The sequence below is a fragment of the Struthio camelus genome, chromosome Z, assembly GCF_040807025.1.
Source record: "Struthio camelus isolate bStrCam1 chromosome Z, bStrCam1.hap1, whole genome shotgun sequence".
In the NCBI taxonomy this organism is placed as follows: domain Eukaryota; kingdom Metazoa; phylum Chordata; class Aves; order Struthioniformes; family Struthionidae; genus Struthio; species Struthio camelus.
Window position 1 is genome coordinate 86,656,478 of NC_090982.1, and position 21,310 is coordinate 86,677,787.

The following is a 21,310-nucleotide window of genomic DNA, read 5'->3' on the forward strand; positions in this document are numbered from 1 at the left end:
AGCAACTCTGACGTTACGTTCCCTGGATGTTTGTTCTTGACCGTTACCGCATAACCATAGCGGTGAACTCGGCAAGCCCACGGCTGCTTTTTAAAGACTACACGTAACAGGTAACAGAAGAGGCGATTCCTCACTCGCGAAGTCGTTTAGCCACGGCAAGGTCGCGTCCACACTGTAGTAAATAACGGGAAGCCGGTTCGTCGGGAAGTAAGAAGGAGCTACGTCAAACGACCCGAGTTTTTCCACAAAGGCTGCTTGAATTGACAACCATGAAGACAGCAAAACATTCAAGTTAATGGAAACAAGTCTTTATTAAGTAACTTTTAATATCAGAAAAATAAAACTCTTATAATTCTCTTTACAGCAAATATATAATATCAGTGCTTTGGCCATCATAAGTTAAAGGCCCTTTATCATAAAATATATGGTTTTTAAACTTTACTCAAATTGAATTTATAATCCCTATGACCTCCCTACATATACATAACAAAAAGTGTAGTAAAATTAGCAAATACTAAACTATATTGATAGTTTATCATTCTTAGTTTGTGGTTTATAGAAATGGTACACGCACCTAATGTCTGTCGATTCCTTGGCTTATTAGTTGCAGTGTACAATGCAATAAAATACAAAATACATGCTTGGTGAACGTCTGTTCATATCTACAAGACTGCAGCTAAAGATTAGGTTCCAATACTGACATGTAACTAGTCTACAAGCAATTAGCATTAAAGTTATGCATTACATAATATGCCATCAAGGCAACTCTTATACTGAAAATCATAAAATAAAAACCGTTATTTGTAAACTTTTATACGAAATGTAACTCTTCAAGTGGAAATAAAAAATAAAATTTCTGTATATTTACTAGTTCAATACACATATAATTTCATTTTGTTATACTGAGAAAAAAGCTTTGTCTCGTCTTGGGAAAATAATGCTTCGGAAAAAAAAGAAATAGAAAAATCCACTAGAACTTCACTTTGTGTCTTTTGTTTTCTGTTGTTTTAATATATGCCAGCACAGATTCGGGAACGTACTGAGGATGAAAAAGCTAGAAACATCCACAGGTTGAAATGCAAGAAGCGCATTCAAAAGACATGTTTCCTTATGATTGGAAAGACAGTTTTGAAATGAAGTAAGCTGATTGCAGGGCCACTGTCACAGCTGCTGTCATGAATTATACAAGGGCACGCACCCATCTCCCCTTTTTCCTTGCCATTACTAAAAATAAAATATATATTTATATATGTGCAAGACAAATATGGATTGAACATAAAAATGCTTCACATTTTGAACTATATATTCTCTAAAAGGTAATTTAAGAACAGCTTGATCGGACTAATGAACGGAATGTCAGCATCCTCACTATTAGTCGAAGTATGTGCATCCCAAAGCCCTTACTGAAATGGGATTAAGCCAGCCAGACTTTTCCACATTACATTAAGAAAAGCAGTGGGTAGGAATTCACAATTGAGACCAATACGTTCCTGATCCTCTGAACATACTACTGTTAACACGTTGGGTGAAACGGAGGTCCACTGGGCATCTTCTCTCCCCCCCCCCCCACCTTAACAGTAATTTATCTGAACCCGCCAATAACTTTATCCATTTCAATAAATCAAATTATGCTTTAAAAAAAAAAAAAGTATCTGCAATGCTGAAGAATTAGGCATAAGTTGTTGCATAAAGAAAAAAAAAATTCCCCAAACCTGTTTTTCAAAACTGGCAGTGTAAAGAAGGCAGCATTGGAAGTGTTGTTTGATATACTGATAATGCCACAAACCCTCCACAGCAGACACATACTTCTGTGTTCTGGCTACGAGGTTCACCGCTGCCAGCGCACAGAAGCAAAGCACTCAACACAGATCATTTAGAAAGCCTGTAAAGTTTGTTTTTCGGTTTTGTAATTGATCAAGATTTCCCCTTACTGTGCCATAACATTCTACCAGATGCATCTCTGCTAAACATGCCATCTGTTTAAACTGAACTGGACAGAGACCACCTAGGTTTAGTGTTACCATAGCAGCCTTTTAGAAAGTATAAATTTATTAACAACTTTAGCCTAATCCCAAGAAAGCCCAACAGTCAGAATTCATTAGGAAGTTTACTAGAGGGTACCATTACACCCATGCCTTTAAGAGTTTTAAAAGTCCATATATAATAATATCTATATATATTTAAGAGTGAATTTGGATTGCCTGAGTAACAGCTGTCTGGCAAACGGGACATGATGGCGTTTCTTTTTCACAGATTTTGTTGGCACATTCCATGCAGAAGAGATTGTGACCACACGGGACTAGGGCCGCAATGACTTCGTTCTCGAAGCAGATCACGCAGTCGTGCTTTCGTCGCGACTCGGGAGGCGAACTGGAGGTGGAGCCACCATTGGAAGAGGAATAGCTGTTGGTACCATTAGAAAAAGCAGGGATGTATATTGGAAGGCCAGCTTGGTTGCCTGCACTAGGTGGGTCACTTCTTACTCTCCTAGCAAGCGGATGTTCCAGACTTTCCGGAAACGTTGGTGACAGACGAGGAGTAGATGGTTGACTCCCTCTTCGCTGAGGCTTGATATTACTAGTAGGGTCGCCGCCAAAGCCAGAGAGCGGGTTTACAGGTTCAAAAGGGGTCCAAATGGTTTGGGAAGGTGTTGGTAAGGAGTCATAAGCAGGAGAGTCGACTGCGAGATCTTCTGTGCCCACTGAAGGGAGCGTTTCTCCAAACCAAAAGTTGCCTGTGCTGAAGGGACTTGTTGGGCTGAAGTCAGCCAATCTATTGCTTCCAAAATAGGAATCTGTGGAGCCACTTCCCAAGGAGCTGGAGCTATCATTTCTGTAATTAGAAATCATTCTGGTGCGGCTAGGAGGGACAGGATTAGAAGTAAGCCAAGCAGATCCCAGAGTGCCTCCTTCAAAGCTCACATCTGTACCGTTGTAATGGAAATCATTCTCTTCGTTCAGCTCAATGTAGTTTCCAGTACGCATGGCTATGTGCATCTCAATTTCCTCCCGGGCGCGATCAACGTTTTCAGGCATTCCTGTAACTTCAAAGACGGGCTCCTTGTCCCTGCTGGGAGTGACTATGTAGGTGTGTGTCTGCTGCTGAATTCTTTTGATTGTAGCTCCTTTAGGTCCAACCACTAGCCCAACTACACGGTAAGGCACCCTGACTTGGACTGTCGTCTGACCTGGTAGGTTGGGAGTACATGGCAACCCTCCCAGGGCAGGACCGTTTTTGTTGCGTGATGCTCTGATCATGGAGAAGTGTTCAGCAGCTGAGAGAATTTCCCTTTTGGCCATGGCTACATCCTCTTTTCGTCCAGTGACAACAAAGATGGGTTCTTCTCCACGAACGGGGGTCTTAATGTACGTATTTGTCTTGGCCCTTAGTGCTTTTATTTTGCAACCTGTTTAAAGGAAACACATGCAAGTTTAGCAACAAGGCTAAGTTTAGAAAGCCACAAGAAAGACATCTATTTTAAGCTGAGAGTTTCAAGAAACTGTAGGGTGAAACCAGAGGCAGCTGTTTCTATCTCTGCAAGCCACACTACTGAAAGCGGTAACAACTTTTACTTATTATTTCCAAACAGATCTCTGGCACTTAAAGCCACAAACTATTTTGGCAACATTTACTGAGCCGTTTTTGTCCATCATCGCCGCTGTTCCTATTAGATGGTGAACCAGCGTGCATCGCTCTTCCTCCTTGACATCAGATACATTCATGATTACCCGTGGTGGTTTTATATATATATATATATATATATTTTTTTTTTCCATTTCTTGGGTATCCTTCGGCTACTTCTATCATTCTGAACGCTTCCAAAAGGAGTAAAGGCTTACAAATACACATGCATGTAGTTAAATCTGCTGAAACCCCAACCTTCTACTGAGGAACGTTCAGTAAAAACAAACCAAACATTTACAAGTGAGAGAAGGGCTCTTCACAGAGATGAAGCCACTTTGCTGAGAATTCTGCACTTGCTGCTTCTTACCAGCACTGCAACTTATTGCAACCTTACTCCTCCCTGTGGGATGAAATAGCCACTTCCTGAACTGTCAAGTAAGAGCTCGAGTAGTTTTTGTTACATGCAATAAGACCTCCATGTAATACTATGTGCCTACTAGGAATTTTTCTCATTAGTTACGTCAATACAGCCCGAAAGAGGAGCAAAATGTTAATGACACTTTTGTGGTTAGTTTTGGAAGCTGAATTATAAAGTCTGCTAGGACACAGCGACAGCAGGCTCTTTCCTAAAATGCTTACAGCGTTGTGTATGTGCCCGGCCAAAAGCACCTTTTACCCATTACAGGACTGAAAAAGCAGGTAGCGCAAAATTAAAAAGCCCGCCTGTGACAGGCAGGACTAGATTCAATTTGAAATCAATTTAGTCTCTATTCAAATGAACTGAAAAGCAAGTCTCACCAACTATCATTTTAAAGGGAACCTCACCTCGAAACGACCATAAGCAACATTCACAGGCCCAGCGTTTTAAGTACCACTTCACATGCAGACTGAAACGCGCTCCCGTTTTCCTCGTTCACTTGGCCTATCTCACAGCACTCTGCGGGTATGCCAAACGATCTCTCTAATTAGTGTTTCGTTGATCCCCTACACCCAGCGACATCATTTTCACTAGTCAAAGGCCGCTCAAGTGCGCTCTACTCAGGACAGTCTACTAATAAAAACAGCAAATATGCAGCCACCGCTTGGAATACAGGGAAGGGAAAAGCCTCTTCTTCCCGGGCCCCTGCAGGCGGCCAGGACAAAGGCTGAATCTAACAGCCTGCTGCTTCCAGGACGCAGCTGGGGAGGAAGCACGTTATCTTCAGCAGGGGCGGCAGCCGGAGGGCTCTGGGGTACCAGGAGGCCCTACCTCCCCCAGGAGGCCCTACCTCCCCCAGGAGGCCCTACCTCCCCCAGGAGGCCGGCGGTGCAGTTCGGCGGGGTCCAGGGAAGGCAACAGGTTAGGCCCGATCAGATTCCAGCCAAAGAGAGCTAACGTGAGCCCAGGAGAGCACAGACGCACTCCTAGGTAAGGGGGAAAGGGAGAACTCTGACATTAGGTGTCTTATGAAAGTAGCAAAGAATCAATCTTTTGAAGGCACTACGTTTCTCTGCGTTCAATGAAGAGGACAGCCCCCCATTTAGGCAATTGGCCTTTAATCCCGGTCTCTGTGCTTGCATTGCGACTTCCCCCTGTAAGGAAACGCGCTAGCCCGCTTCGTTTCCGAAGCCTTTGCAGCTACTCGGCAAAGACGCAGCCGCGCAGAGCCTGCCTGGGGGCATGAACAAGACTCCCAAAAGTGACCCATGACATGGGGCTGCTAAAGCTTTCGCAATAAAGCCCTCTTCACTGGAACACCTAAAACCAAAGTCCGTCAGCTGATGTGCATCAATTATTCTTCAATTTCCACGAATTACTTTTGTTTCCTCCCTGCCACTGAAGTCTATATTCCTGATTTCATACACTGCAGAATGAGCATTTAAAAGAAGTATACTAGGAGTACCTGCCACGTGCACTTTTTAAAGTTCTTTACTATAAATCACGCTTCAGAGCCTGTCTGATTCTAGTTTCCAAAGTGCCTTACCAAACTTCACAGTTTACATTTTAGGCTAGGTTTCCCTGATGATTTAGAAACTAAAATGCAGTTAAAAGCCCGCACCTTCAGCTTCATTTTTCATTTGAGCTGAAAACTCCCAAAGATTGCTTTCTAACAGCTACATTTCCAAACAATTCAGATTTAATGAAAAGCCTTCTCGCCCTTCTCAGACTGCAGAACATTGACCAAGATGGGCAGAGCTTTTCTTTTAAGGTATGAGTCACATACCTAGAAAGCGCAGGCCAAAAGCTGCCGCAATTCCCAGTAGCGCCAGAACAATACTTTCAAACATTTAAAAATTGGCTTCAAAAGAAGGCTGACTCCCCGGACTGTCAAGGTCAACTCTCAAAACTTTATCTGAAAAGCTGGAAAGAACTGAAGGAAATTGCCACATATGAAACCCGAGATTTCTGAATGAGTTGGTTAACACCAGCTCAGTTTTGTTTGCAAGGGGCAAAAAGTCCACAGCAGACTCCTGGAAAGACAGTCATGTCAAAACACATAGAGCTCCGTTAGGATGATCTTTCTATTTGCTTTCACTCAGCTGCTGTTTCCTCTCCTCTCTTATTAGTCATTCCCGAGGCGCCGACATAAGGCATGGCTGATTTCGTCCCCTCTTACAGTTTGCTGCATCCAGGCATGCTGCTTCCAAGCCGACGTGAAATCAGCCAGATATTAAGTCATGTGTCCGCTGTATGAATCAAGAAGTTTCTCAATCTCCTCAACTTAGACGCAGAAACTCAAAGAGGAGGGTAAAAAAAACAAACAAAAAACAAAACCCCAAAACCACCACCCCACACTTCTGCAATAAATCATCAGATTATTGCATCCAACATTTTGAAATGCAAAAAGATAGAAAAACCTGACTGAGGCACTTCAGCTGAATCTTTTGCTCTAATCAGATCTTTTAGAGCTATTTTAATTTTGTTAAGGCAACCAAAGTCTTCCTAATTAAGCATTTGGGTGTTTTTACTGAATTCAGACGGAACGTCCCATGGTATTAAAGTTATGTCAGTAGCAAAACTGCTTTTTTTTGTTTGTTTGTTTTGAAGTCAGACAGCTGTAACAGCGAGATCGCCAAAGACCCCAAATGAGACCACATTACACTGCTTCTACTCGATAGAGATTATTTCAGCAGCACAAGCATTCATAACAAGCACGCTCAGTTGTAAGCGTACACTGGCATAACTAAAGCAGAAAAATCTTACAAGTTTAGACCAAGCTTTAGCGCTCGTCTGCTTACGCAGCGTCAAGGCTCAAGCCCCGAAGAAGGTACTCGTTCGGTTTCTGTTGACGGCCATCGTTCCTGTCATGCCTCCTCCCAGCATCTCCCTGAAGAGGATTATCTGACCAAACATTTCAAACGCACTATGAACATTATACTCCCCAAGAAACTTAGGAGTAGGTCCAAAGGAGGCTATCGTTTACCTCGTATGTTATCATTAAGAGCATCTAAAAGCAAAGGCTAACTTTATAGTAAGTGTCCTTCAGAGGTGTCATTTTAGAGGCAACAGGTCTAGATTCAAGAGACAAGTACATGTAGTTAGTGATTTTGCTAAGCTCTTATGTCACACAGAGTGGAGTAGTTTCAGCCACGAAGCCCCAATTATCAAGTTCTTTCCTATTAAAAAAACTGGTAGGAACCGATAGGGATTTCTCCAAGTGAAAGAGTAGTAGCAGCCACCGAGTACACACAGTGCTCGCTGGTTATGCAACAACAGCCAGCTCAGACTTCAACTTTTACCTTTCAACATCATAAACAGGATGAGAGACGTTAAACCAAGTGTCAGACGATTCACTCTGCTGGGGAAACTCCCCAAATAAGCCGATACAGAGCTAAGCGACCACAACACTCAGCAGCAGCTATGGGAAGGCTGTGCGCGCCTGCCTCATCTGATCCAAGCCAACCTGCTCCCCTGAGCCAAGGACCATCAGACACAGCAGCAAGTCCTGCATCCCACAAACTCCTCCTTCGTGCAGCCACAGCACTATTACCAAACCTTCGCCAAGCGTGACGGGGAGGATTGATTTGTAGATGCAAATCCCTCCGTTATGTGTCTTTTCCAAATGGCTCCTACATTGCCCCGCTCAGTAATTTGCAAGTGGCACCACGGTGGAACGGAGCAACTAGTGGCTGCAGAACTGCCTCTGGAAAGCGAGCAGCAAGAATAGGACTCAAGGCCCAGAGACTATCATTGTGCAAAAGCACCGAGCCATCTAAGGAGGCACGCTACCAATTTCAGTCAACATAGGCCAGTGTGCCACAGAACTTCCCCGACACCAAGGAAACCAAGGTCCTGATGCTTCCGAGTAAGAACATTAGCAAAATATACAGTCTGTAGCAGGCACAGATTTTATACCCATGTTCCTCCTGGAGTTCTTACTAAGAGCAGCGGAGCTGGAGTTTAGGCCTGCGTACACAAGAACTGAAACCTTCTTAATACCTTGCCTGTTTCATCTCGTCTCCCCAAATTCAGTGAACAGTCTTCGCCAACCACGAAGAAGTCCAAGGAAGACACCACTTTGTTCTCATTCCCTGCTACTGATGGGGTACCCAGCTAAGCGGGTCAAAACTACAAACTTCTTGGATTTCTTTAGGTGCATGAATCTTGTGGGAAGATGCCAGGCTCCCGAGGTTGTAAAAAGATCAAGTGGGCAGAAGTTGCAATAGCACTAATTTGCCTCTCACGCAGGCGGGCAGGGCTGATCGGCGTCCCGGGTGGACTTTGGCATCCTTCACCTCGGCCCCAGAGCAGGCAAGGGCAAAGCGAGCATCTCGCAGAGATCGCCCTTGGCGGTCTGGTTCCACTGAAGAGAAAGCTGTAGTTCACAGGAATATGTTTTTCAGCAGCTTCCCGTGTTATCTGACGAAAGGCAATACTGTATTACTGCCTCTGCTCTGAGCGCAGTCTTCAGCACGCTGACCACTGATCTGGTAATAAGTTGACACCAAGCAACGAGGTTGTGACAGAATAATTAGGGACATCACTTTGGAATGATTAACTCCCAGCAGAGCCACCGATAATCCTTTGCCTAGAAGGCGAGGGCAGAGCACCTGGGAAGAGCCTGGCAGGACCACCGCAGAAGGTGCAGAACTACAGCGAGTGCCAAGGAGACAGGGCACTAGGCAGGACCGCGTTTTCTATGAACCTGCAAATTTTCTAGGGGGAAAAACAGCTTTAAAGGTAGAGTCTGCTCAGCTGACACAGCCCTTACTGCATTGTCAAGACGCGACAAGCTTTTAACTGGAAACTCAGGACTCTTACGGCCAAGGTGGCAAAGCACTCGGGGCGGCTGAAGCACCTGGATGCACTGTGAGGCCCCGCAGCTGTCCCAGGGGTCTGCAGAGCACCACATTGCCCACCTGATTAATAAACAAACACAGAAAATAGCCTAGCTGAATAAGAATGAATGCTCTAAAATTTTTTTTTAGACGAGCTCTTCATGCCCACTGGTGGATTTTTTTTCTTTTTTTGCTTTAACACATACAGGGCTGCTTCTTAGCTATTACAAGGCTAAAAAGACTTATCAGTTTTCTAGTGTATAAACTGCATGTGCCCCATTTATTAAACGTGTGGATATGAAACTGCATTTGGATAGAAAATGAATTTCTATTCTAAATCATTTAATAGTTAAGCCTCCCGAAGTGGCCTGGATCTCCAAAACATTAAGACCAGAGTATCCTTGGCACTTAGAACTCTGTTATTAGAGTCCTATGAAATACTACCTGTACTCCGTTTAGTTCACAGACTGCATCTGGTTACTACGGCCCCTAACCTAAGATCAGCTAATTCATCTCACACCTTGGTTTTATCCATGGACCGGAAGATTTCAAGTCCTGATAAATTTCTTCAACTGATTGTGGAATGTAGTTAGTTGATCCAAGCAAGATGAAGAAAGTAATTTCTTTACACTTTAAAAAAAAAAAAATGCTGATCTGTCCAACAACCTGGATTTGTGAACTCAAGACAATAACTGCCCATCCATTCAAGCATTTTCATTTTAGGAACAAGGACTGTAAAAAACCCCATAGATTTTACATTTTATTTTTAAACAATTTTAAGAGACTAGAAAGCCTACACTTGGATACAGATTATCCATTTCAAGTAGAATTTTGTAGAAGTAAATTCTCATTTATTTTCATCCAGCCTTCTCTACAGCCAGAGGATAAGCTCGCAGAGAGACCTCACCCCAAGCAGAATACCCATCCTGAAACCAGGACTAGACCAACCGGCAACAGTTTTAGCAACTTCCCATTAGCGTTCTATAGTATAGATAACGGTCTGATCACTATTTGGGTTAATTAACCAGTAAGAAGGGAGCTCCCATGTGAAAACTAGACATGATTATGCCAACAAATTGCTAATAAATATGAACGCATCAAGAGACGGACACAGCTTGCTGCTGCGATTTGCTCAAGCTCACAGAGCAGGCCACTGACAGATCCGGAAACAGAAGATGACACTCCCCAAAAAAGAAAAGGACAGGCTACTCATGAGGGCATGGGTATAGGTAGATTTTGAGCAACAGCTGTTCTGCTCACCTATTAAGCCAAAGCAATCCAACTCCTTGGTAGTACCCAAGCTAAGATTCCCTGCAGGTGGCCATGAGAAACAGGCAAGTAAAGCTGACAAGGTCGCAAGATGAATGTCTCTAGGCAGACGCTTTCCCCACAGAGTACTCAAGACCACTGGTATGTGCTCCTACGCGTCAACTGGTAGTATTTAAATGAAATTTCCAATTTATCACGGTACGGATGTTTCATAATGAGAATCCGCAAAGTAGAGCTTGTTTTCAAAGTTACAGTCCAAGATGAGATACTGATACCATTACAATACAAACCTTGGGAGTAAAGTCCTGGCTCTCTGCTTTTGAGTATAGCTATATTAATGTTTTAGACGATTGCTGTATGTCATAAGCGCTGTACATTGGTAATATCCGTCTTTCACTTCTAATTGTAACAACAATACAATATAATAAGCAACGCTACAAGTAAATCACAGAGAGAGTATACAGGAGAAAGGACAATTCAAGTTACAGCCACTCTGACAGTTTACTCCTAAAGAAGAGATGACTATGTACAGGTCTTTCAAGAAAAATAAAAATAAGTGCATTTTATACCAAAGGCATTTTTCCCCACCTCCTGACCCCCTTATTAACTTACCGCTGCAATCAAAGGCTTTCAGTTACACTGCAGCTGCCAAATCCCTGCGCCTAACTGTGAAACGTTTCTCTAGGACTCATTCTATACATAGCAACCTACGCTACCTCCATTTTAATTTTGCCGTGCTTACCCATTTCTAAGGGCTGACCACTTTTTTGTGACAGCTTCGCATTTTTGCATGTACGAATACAAAGGTGATAGGACTTTACTACTTGTAGTCATTCAGCTGGGAACCGAAATGCAGAAAGCAAAAGGGTTTTTAGGCGAGATGCTTTCCAGACAGTAAGCTCTTTAACATCAGCTTTTGGTTTCTGCACAGCCCGATCACAAAGCACGCCAGGTGCTGACTGAAGTCAGAAGCACCATAAATAAGGTCAGGGATCCCTCCCCAGGCTGCACATGCCAGACGCTGGCAGCCACGCAGGCCTGGGCTTGCCTAGGTACCAGGAAGGCAGACAACCTGGAAATCTCAAGTACCTTAAGCACGACTCAAGGCATCACAGTTAACCACTCAGTAATGCCAGACCACAGAGAGCAAGCGATCTGGACTTTGTCTGGCCCTAATGCTGCTGAGTGGACAGATGGGAAAAGGAGGAAGCATTAAGAGTCGCAGATATGGTTAGAGAAAGGTCCCCGGGGGAAAGCCTGCTCATTGAAACTCCTGGAGCCGTTTTCTTTTCCAGAAAGATAAAAATCCCTGATTCAAGAAAAGCATAGGCAAGCTCTTAATCAAGAGTATGCTTAGATATATACCCCAATCTGGCTAAGAACAAAGTAGTCTGCCTGCAGACTGTTTCCTTCTCTATGTCAGGTTGGGACAGTTTATCAAATTAGCAATTGCACAGAGAGAGAATACTCCAATTCCCAAGACAGATGGCAACTCAGTAAACAAGTTACATGTTGCAAAAGAGCCAGAGGGCAGCAACTTGTCTTATTAATTACTTGTACTATTCTAGCATCAGATCTCTAATGTAGCAGCTGCTGAGCAGAAGTAAAGGGATACAGTAGTAGAAGAACAATAGCATAAAAGAGGGAGTATTTCCCACAAATCAAACGGCTATAGGAAAAAATAAGTTGGCTTCGGGTAAGAACCTTGATCTAGAGCAATCTAGCGCATGATACAGATCGCTGTGAGCAGCGGCGATGGGAGACCTGGACCACACAAGGCAGCAGGATAGCGAAGGGGACCACCATTCAGCCTGCCTTTTGGATAGCCAAAAAAAGGAAGAGTACAATAAATTGTGCAAGTCTTCATGTACATCAAATAGCTCAGCTTCAGGACTGCTGAGAGAAATGTGTTTTTAAACATAAAACTCTACAGTATATTGTCCAAGTGTAAAATGAACTACAACACACACACACATAAAGATACTGTATCTTTGTTCAAGCAAAGAGAGAAGTTTGCACAGACTGCAGCTGCTCACACCGGTGAGGAAAACAGAGTTCTTGGACACAGGCAAGATCTTATGAGCTTAAAGAATAAGAGAGGAGGAAGACAACATTCTTTAAGAGTATTTGAAATTGGAAACAAAGGTTGGATTTAGAGCTTTTTGGCCTTTTGCTTTAAATAAAAATCCTTTACCACTTGGCAGTCTATTTTTTGGGAGTTATGGCAAGTTTGCAACCCTATCCCAGCTAAAGAATTATTATTTTTTGCCTGCAACATGGAATTGGCCCTAATGGGGGGGACAGGGGAGGAGTATGGAGAATATTGCATTAAGAACAAATTTAAGACCTTTGAGACATCTAATAGCTTTTTGCTGAGAAGTATTTTTCTCTTAGTGCACTGTGGTCTGAATTTCTGGAAAAGAGAGGGTAATGGAGTAAGACAGAGAAGCTTACAGGATCTGCTGACTTTACTGACAACTTAAAAAAAAAAATCCATCACTGTTTTTTCATGCCACTAAAACAGGCTAATCTAGTGCAGATCGGAAGCACATTAATATAGACTTCTTTTGTAAGTTTACGTTAACTTAAAACATACTCAGAACACTGCAGTTCTGCAAGAAAAGCAAAAGGATCAGAAGATTAGAAATTTCAGGTTCCAAGTTTTTAATTATTTTAATTTCAGCTTTACCCAAAGATCCTACTTATGCAGGTATTCACTTCTGGTATTCATACACAAAAATCTACAGAGTTTTTGGCAGGCTACACAAAGAGAAAAATCTACGTCTCAAGCGTGCACTGTGTTTGGTGTGCTTCCCACCCAACAAGCCAAACAAGAGCAGCATTTATGATTTAGGATTTATGATCCCAGCTGGAGAACCTGTAACTTTCTGACGAACTTTGCAACTTGGGTTGGATCTTTACGCGGCTCAAAAGACAGATAGTGGCACTGAAGCGTTGTTGGTTATACAGCGCCAGAACTATAGGCCACTGAAGCTTCAGCAGCGGTTTCAGACTTTGGCAGACTGTGGTAGTATGTTCATGCGCTTCAGTTCCTCAAACTCCAGACCCTAGCCTGAGTGCATCAACTTTAATGTTGATTAACGATGAAAAACACCCTTTATATTGGATTTCAAAAAATTGGATTTCAAAAAATAGCTTAAGTTCTCTTTCAGGCTTCAGAATTTAAGAACCTACTAGTGGAAGAAGATTTAAAAAAAAAAAAAAAAAAGAGCAACTGCCTTGTTAACTTTCATTTAAAATAATTTAGCCGAGCAGCTTTCTTTCAAATGTGAACTTAATTTGTGATCTTCATTGTATGTGGTGAGCAACTGACATTGAGCCTGAGATATGTAATCACTTCAGGGATGCAAATTAAACATATTCTTTAAAGTGGAAATTTTAAGCACCCAGTTTTAAAAAAACAATATCCAATTCAGACTACTCAGCTATAGTTATGCTGACTACTTACAATTCAGTCTTCAATAATCAACAGTAAATAAGCACAGTCAGTTATTCAGTAAGATTACTGCAGCAGATCTAGATATGGAACCAGACATTTAGTTCTTCTGAAAGAACTGTAATTATCCTACGACACCTATGTACTGTACTCAGCTAATACAAGTACCAGTGAATTTGTTCTAGGATTGTTTTAGCATTGTTTCCACTCCCCAAGAGTGAGAGCAATTGTTTTTACTTGACTGTCAGCTATGTCAGATAGTTATCAGCCAGATACTTACCAGATTATTTTTTTGTTTTGTTTCAAATTACAGGAGTATTTTAAGTAAGGTAATACTTTGCTCAAGAGCCTACATTCAAATAGCAAAATGAGAGTCTAAGATCATTAAATAAACAAAAAAGTGGTAATTCAGTTGCAAGACTGTCTTATACAAAGAGGATTTGTCATTACTGATTTAATCAGTAAAACGAGATGATATCATTCCTACTCCTCTTACTCATGGTGGGTTTGGAGACTCCTACCTGGTTTCAACTTCAAGTTCTGCAGTCATCACTCACTGTGAACTAGTCTTATACAAGGAAGAGAAGCATTAGGCTTCAGAGTTACCTTAACTCCAACCTGATTGCTATCTTAGGGGGGAAAAAAACCAAACAACCCCAAAACACCCTATTGACAGCTTTATCTGTGATGTAAGCACTTGGAAAATCATGTTATTCGGACAGTCATAATGCTAGTATGGGTTAGCAAATATATTCTAACAACTGTCATCTGGCTACACACTTAAGAAGCTTAAAGACTGGAGACAGCTAATACACTCAAAGATGCAAGAGACCTCTACAGGACAAACCTTTGCCCCTTCTGGCATCTTTCAGGTTTTCCATTCAAGTTTTTAAACGTCACCCTTCTTACTGCATTATTGGAAAAAAAAATGCTTTTAGTGTTTTAACATGACATTTTTCTTAGCATAAAGGGAGTAACAGGGGGCACTGAAGATTCCAGTTATACTTGTCAAATACTTCTCAGGTTGGCAAGGCTTGCCAGGCCGTGGCAGAATTGCCACCCAACAATCACCACCAGCACCTTTATCTCTAGGAACAAGTTCTCAGGTGGCCCACAGCAGACTTTTGCAATTCTTTCATGTGATTCGGAGATTAAGACAAAAACTCTTAAGTTAAATCTCCAAAAATCTTTTTAGTTTGGCTACATGCTTATATAACTTGGGGTATGCTCCCTATTTCAGCTCTTCTCAGGCTAACAATAAGGTCATCTCATCAGAGAGGCAGCTTTCTTATCACCAGTTTTCAAGAGCACTTTCTCCAACTTTTTTTTTTTTTTTAAACCAATACGACTTTCTGTACCTGCTGCTATTGACAGCCAAGAAAGTCACTCCTCCGATGAGTATGATGACCGACCAACTTACTGACGGCTGGATTCAGATTCATACAGGAAGTCTGTACGATGCCATGAACGGAATCTAGTTTTCCTGGCTCCCAGTCACATGCCTTAACAAGAATAAAAGGATACAAATATCTTTTCCCTTGTTGTTCACCTTTGAGATTCTTCCACTTCAAAGACGATAACAAATTACATTATACTACTCCAGCTAATGCCTGTCAGCTTCTTTTTTGGGGGGAAGGGGGGGGGGGAAAGGGGGTCAACGGGCAAGGGGAGTAAGTCAAGGCTGAAAACATCTCGAGATGTTTAAAAAAAAAAACTATAGCTTTTAGAAATACTATAGTGCTTTATTTTAAGAGACATGTAAATCTTATTTAAGCCTTTTTCAGTATTTTTTAAGGTGATGTAAAGGCTTCTAGTGGCAACACATTAAAATATCATCACAGTAAAAAGAGCAGCTTCCATTGCTGCTTCGTGTATACAAGAAAGCCATAAATCGCAACTTACTTTTCAGGCACTCTACACCCTCCGCAGCTGTGACAGCCCACGTTTGACCACAGCTCCCAGCACACATTTGGTCAGTGCAGCTACACAGTACTTCTTTCAACTATTCCTGCACTTGTGTACAAGGGCTACCCACGTGGGAATTTGCGGTACGGGTACCTAGAGTAGGGGTTGTGGGAGCACCACGCCGCTACCTGAAGGGCTACGTTTATTTTTAAAACTTGCAAAACGCCAAATGTAAAAACCGTAAGGTTTTGCTTGGCTACAGATCTCTTAAGAACCAGGGGCTCCTTTGGTCTGATAAACAGTTAGTGTCTGGAAATTCTCCTCCCCTATGCTAAAAATTAATTTTGGATAAAGAATACAGTGGAATTCCAATTATCATTATTCTTTCAGTTAGGAGGTTAGCACTTACAATAAACATGTTTTCAGCCATAGCACTGAGGCCTCCAAGAAAGGCCAGATCAAACTCAGCATTCCTGCTATTTCAGGGTTAATGTTTTTTGGGTTGCAGACGCTGCAAGTTCTTTTTACACATTGCAAAGCCAGCAACAGAAAGAACATATATTTAATCCTCATGAAAAATCCATCAGAAGCAACCTTTCAATTATATCCTCCTTACATAATTACATATGAAATAAAAAAAAAAAAAAAAGTACTACAGCACAGAGAAGCCAGGCATAAAGTTTAAGCAGAATTCCTTCAAGATAAAGCAACTGGTTATGAAGTACGTTAGGAAGAGAACATGCAACATCTTCATTTTTAGAGAAAGCAGAGCAATCGGTGTAGGACACGGCTCCGGCGAGCCTTGCTGTAGGCAGAGTGGCACTACAGCAGATGATGCTTTGCTCTGCGAGGGCACGGACACAGGCAAGACAGGCGTGAGACAGCGAGACCTCCCCGTGCCTGGGTGATGAGCACGCGTGCAGGCACAGCTCTGGGCAGTAAACGGAGATACCTAACTAATACGTCTAAGAAACTCGGCAAAGATACACCTGCACTAAAACGAGTTACATATTTAGCTCTCTAAGCATAAGCTTTTCAAGTGAGAACTTCAAAGGACCTCCTAAAGCAATACTTTCACGCAAAGATACTCGGTAACAATAAAACAAACAAAGAAACCCCAAAACCAAAAAAACCCCACCAAAAATACAACCAAGTTCTCCCTCTGCGCCTTCTGCTCATTCCTCTTTTGTAACTGTAATTCTTTTTATGACCTGATCCTCCCCACAGAGGCTAAATATTTTATCACAAGCTAAACAGTGTGACATCAGATAAGAATAAAAGCAGAAGAAACAAATGAACTGCTCAGGAACAATGATCCTATTTTTATGCAAGTCCCATTGTCTTGTTTTTAAGTGACTCAAAGTACCCAAGAATACACTACAGAGAACAATCCTGAGCCGGTGAAGAATAAACGATGTAGTCTAATAGCTCCTCAGAGTCTAATATTCTTCATTTCTCTTTTTGAGAGTTGTAGCAATAACAGTTTCTCAGTTCTCTTTTCCACCTCCCCCCCCAACTCCAACGAGACACAGGCAAGGTCTTTAGTCATTCAAGCCTTATTTCTTGGAAAAGATATTTTTGCTTCTGAACACGAACGAGTTGCCTGTTTTCAGGGGCACCCTTATGAGAAAAGCTGCCTGACCAACATGCAAGGGTTGATACACTGGAGGGTCATGCTACTACTTTAACAAGTATAAATATCTCAGAACTTGGTGTTAGTGAATGGACGTCCGAACCAGCGCATGCCAATTCCTACAGTCCCAACTCTGGTTTTCCCTTGACACACACAACACTCCCCTTGATCCAAACTGCTTCAAGCCTAAGTATAAGATGAGAAAACACAAGTCTACTAAAGCACCGGTGCTCAGTGTGCATCTCTTCAGTAATATATTGCTTTAAACTGATTTTACTCTGCGTTTCATACTTGGGGGAAAAAAAAAAAAAACACAAAAAACCCCAGCGCACACAGTCGCCTGCGGAGCCTAGACACAGCTCAGCAGCTCACTGTCCGATCCGATTAGCAAACGAGAAACAAAAGCCCTGAACCAATAAGGAGTAACACAAAAAGGGAAGAGAGAAGTGACTTACTTGTCTCAATTTATACACCCACGCGCGACCCTCCCTGTCCAGCGCTTCGCTTTATGAACGAGAAGTGCTTTCAGAATTAAGTGTACAAACTGGTGTACGAAAGGCATCGTGCCGGCTCCCTGCGGCCGCTGCCCCGGGACCACCCCTAAGGTCAACAATGAACGTGACACCCCAGTTATGACCTGAGCCTGAAAGCATAATAAGGCAGATATGAAATTTTTTTTTTTAAGAAAGACATGGACAGGAAGCAAGAGTATAAAGGCACAAAGTTTCAGTCCGAGGAGGGCTGTCGGCTCGTTTCCCCTGCCCTGGGCCTGCTGGCTCCGGTGGTCCCCCCACCCACACCCCAGCAGCATCCCACGAGAGGATGCCCACCCGGAGAGGGCAGGTGGAGAGCAGCCGGGCAGGGGGGAGGCCGCTCGCGCCCGTCACTCCAAAGGCTCTTTGGCAACGGGGCCTGAAGTTGTTAAGGGAAAAACAGCAGGTTAAAAAAATAATAATAATAAAAAACAAACAAGCAGATTTTTGGGGTTTAAAAAAAAAAAAAAAAAAGACCTGAAGCTGAACATCACCGACGCGCAAAGCTCGGCGGGGATCCCAGCGTGATGTCGGACGGCGCACAAACGCCCTGGCCGCAGTCCTTCCCCAAAGTGCCTAATCCTGGCCTAACCTCACACCGCCCCCCCCAAACCCGGCCAGCCCCAGACCCCCCCCCTCCCTGTTTTGATTTCGCAGGCCTAGCGCTTCCCCTCACCCCGGCCTCACAGGGCCCAAAGGGTATGGATTCACCCCCTAAACCACCGGCAGGAGGAGGACGGGGACACGCAGCCCGCCGGTGGGCGCCACCCTCCATTTTGTGTGTCGCGCCCCCCCCCCAAACCCCTATGGTGATGGTGGGGGGGGGGTAAGAAAGGCCGCACTCACCCTGGCGGCCCACGATCTCGGCCACATGCTCGGAGCTGGGCACGGGCACGCACTCGGTGGTGTTGACGCTCTTGCGGCGGAGCAGCGCCGCCTGCTCGCCGGCCAGGCTGCCGGCCGCCCCCCCGCCGCCGCCGTAGGCGTGGGACAGCATCGCCGCCATCATGCCCTGAGGATCGTCCGCCCCGTAGAGCGCCCCCGCTGCCGCCGCCGCCGCCGCCGCCTCCTGCGCATCGAAGGGAGCCGAGAGCAACGCGGAGCCCAGCGCCGGCAGCAGCGGCCGCGACGACGGCGAGGAGGAGGAGGACGAGGAGAGCAGCAGCAGCGCCGCCGCCGCCGCCTCCTCCTCCTCCTCTTCCTCCCCCGCCAGCTCCTCCTCCAGCTCCAAGTCCCCTTCGTCGCCGGCCTCCTCTTCCTCCTCCTCCTCCTCCGCCCCGCCAGGCGCCGGCTCCGCGGCGGCGGGGGAGGGGGCGGCGGCCTGCCGCCGCGGGGCCGCCTGGCTGCCGGGCGGGCCGCGGCGGCGGCGGCGGAGGCTCAGGCCGGCCAGGCGCTGCCGCAGCAGCCGCGTGTCGGGCTGCTGGAGCAGCAGCGGCGGCGGCAGGCGCGGCGGCTCGGCCGGTTCCTCGGCGGGGGAGGCCGTGGCGGCGCTGCCGCTCGGCATGGCCGGGTGTAGGGGGGAGGGAGGGAGGCGCTGAGTCCTGCCGGAGCCGCGGCCGGGCCGGGCTGAGCCTAACGGCGCGGCGCCGCCGCCGCCATGCTACGAGCGAGGGCGGGCGCGGCCTGGGCGCTGGCTGCGGCCGCGCTCAGCGCTGCCTTTGTCCCATGGCGCTGGCGGCGGCCGCGGGCAGCGGCGGCGGCGGCGGCGGCGGCGGCGGCGGCGGCGGAGGCAGCGTGGCCCCGCCCCTCCCGCCGAGCCGCCGCGCGATTGGTCGGCCGAGCCGGTTCCTGGGCGGGGCCGCGGCGGAGTGGGCGGGGCGAGGCGGTGCCGGGCCTCGCCCCGCTGTGACGGCGCCGCGCTGGGTCGGGCCGCGCTGCCCCGGGGGGAGGCGGAGGCGGCGGCGGCGGGGCCTCGCCTGGCCTCGCCTCGGCTCCCCCGGGGCCCCGCTCGCAGGGCTCGGCGGCCTCCCCGCGGGGGCGCCTCGGCCACCCCGAGGGCACACAGTCGCCTCCCTCGGGACACGCCGCCCTCCCCGAGGGGGCTTCGGCCTCCCTGAGGGGACGGTCGCTCCCCTCAGGAGCTGGTGGGCTCCCGCATGTCATTTCAGCCTCCTCAAGGGCACATGGGCCTTCCCAAGGCGTTGGTGGCATCCCCGAGGGGACAGAGTCCTCCTCAGCAGCATGGTCACATCCCTCAGGGCTCAGTGTCCCTCCCCGAGGGCATGTCAACCTTCTTGAGGGGACAGCTGCATCCCTCAGGGCCTGGTGGCCTCCCTGAGGGCCCACTGACCTCCCTGAGGGGACAGTCACATCCTTCAGGGCCCGGTGGTCTCCCTGAGGGCATGTCAGCCTCGCTGAAGGGGCAGTCACATCCCTCAGGGCCTGGTGGCCTCCCTGAGGGCATATCGGCCTCCCTGAGGGGACAGTCACATCCTTCAGGGCCCAGTGGCCTCCCTGAGGGCATGTCAGCCTCCCTGAGGGGACAGTCGCATCCTTCAGGGCCTGGTGGCCTCCCTGAGGGCCCACTGGCCTCCCTGAGGGGACAGTCACATCCTTCAGGGCCCAGTGGCCTCCCTGAGGGCATGTCGGCCTCCCTGAGGGGACAGTCGCATCCCTCAGGGCCTGGTGGCCTCCCTGAGGGCCCACTGGCCTCCCTGAGGGGACAGTCACATCCTTCAGGGCCCAGTGGCCTCCCTGAGGGCATATCGGCCTCCCTGAGGGGACAGTCACATCCTTCAGGGCCTGGTGGCCTCCCTGAGGGCATGTCGGCCTCCCTGAGGGGACAGTCGCATCCTTCAGGGCCTGGTGGCCTTCCTGAGGGCCCACTGGCCTCCCTGAGGGGACAGTCACATCCTTCAGGGTCCGGTGGCCTCCCTGAGGGCATATCGGCCTCCCTGAGAGGACAGTCACATCCTTCAGGGCCCGGTGGCCTCCCTGAGGGCATATCGGCCTCCCTGAGAGGACAGTCACATCCTTCAGGGCCTGGTGGCCTCCCTGAGGGCCCACTGGCCTCCCTGAAGGCCCAGTCGCATCCCTCAGGGCCTGGTGGTCTCCCTGAGGGCATGTTAGCCTCCCTGAGGGGACAGGTACATCCTTCAGGGCCCATTGTCCTCCCCGGGGGCATGTCAGCCCCTTCAAGGGCAGAGTTGCATCCCTCAGGGCCCGGTGGCCTTCCTGAGGTCATATCAGCCTCCCCAAGAGGACAGCCACCTCCCTGAGGGCACGTCAGCCTCCCCAAGGGGATGGTGGCATCCCTCAGGACCTGGTGACCTCCCAAAGGGACAGAGGCCTCCCCAGGCCACCACGGCCCGTTGGAAGTGCTGCTGGCCTCCCGGGGCCGGGATCTGAGGGGGCCGCTGTGCCTTCCTCCCTCAGCAGCTCTCCTGCCGGGGACAATGTGATGAGGGGCGAGCATGAGCCCCACCTAGGTGGTGGCTACTGTCCCTTCCTGGTTGTCCCTCAGAAGTTGTGGGGGAGCCTGTGGGCTTAGCGCTGTGTCCGTGAGGTTTGGGGGAGCAGGCTCAGTCGTCGTGTGGGGCTTATTGCCACATCGGGTCAGCTTGTTTCTTGAGATAATGCTTGTTCTGAGCCAGCGGAGAGCAAGTAGTTTTCTCCGCAGGCATCGGAAGA

General features: G+C 46.8%; 1 protein-coding gene across 1 annotated transcript; it reads right to left on the reverse strand.

Moving 5' to 3' along the window:
- Positions 1–286: 286 nt before the first annotated feature.
- LOC138064445 (RNA-binding E3 ubiquitin-protein ligase MEX3C-like) lies at positions 287–19,297 on the reverse strand. Its single transcript, XM_068927025.1, has 2 exons — positions 18,527–19,297; positions 287–3,406 (listed from the first exon to the last, which is right to left on the reverse strand). Exons 1-2 carry the CDS (start codon positions 19,182–19,184, stop codon positions 2,181–2,183), a joined length of 1,884 nt encoding a protein of 627 aa, XP_068783126.1. The 5' UTR covers positions 19,185–19,297; the 3' UTR covers positions 287–2,180.
- Positions 19,298–21,310: the final 2,013 nt, after the last annotated feature.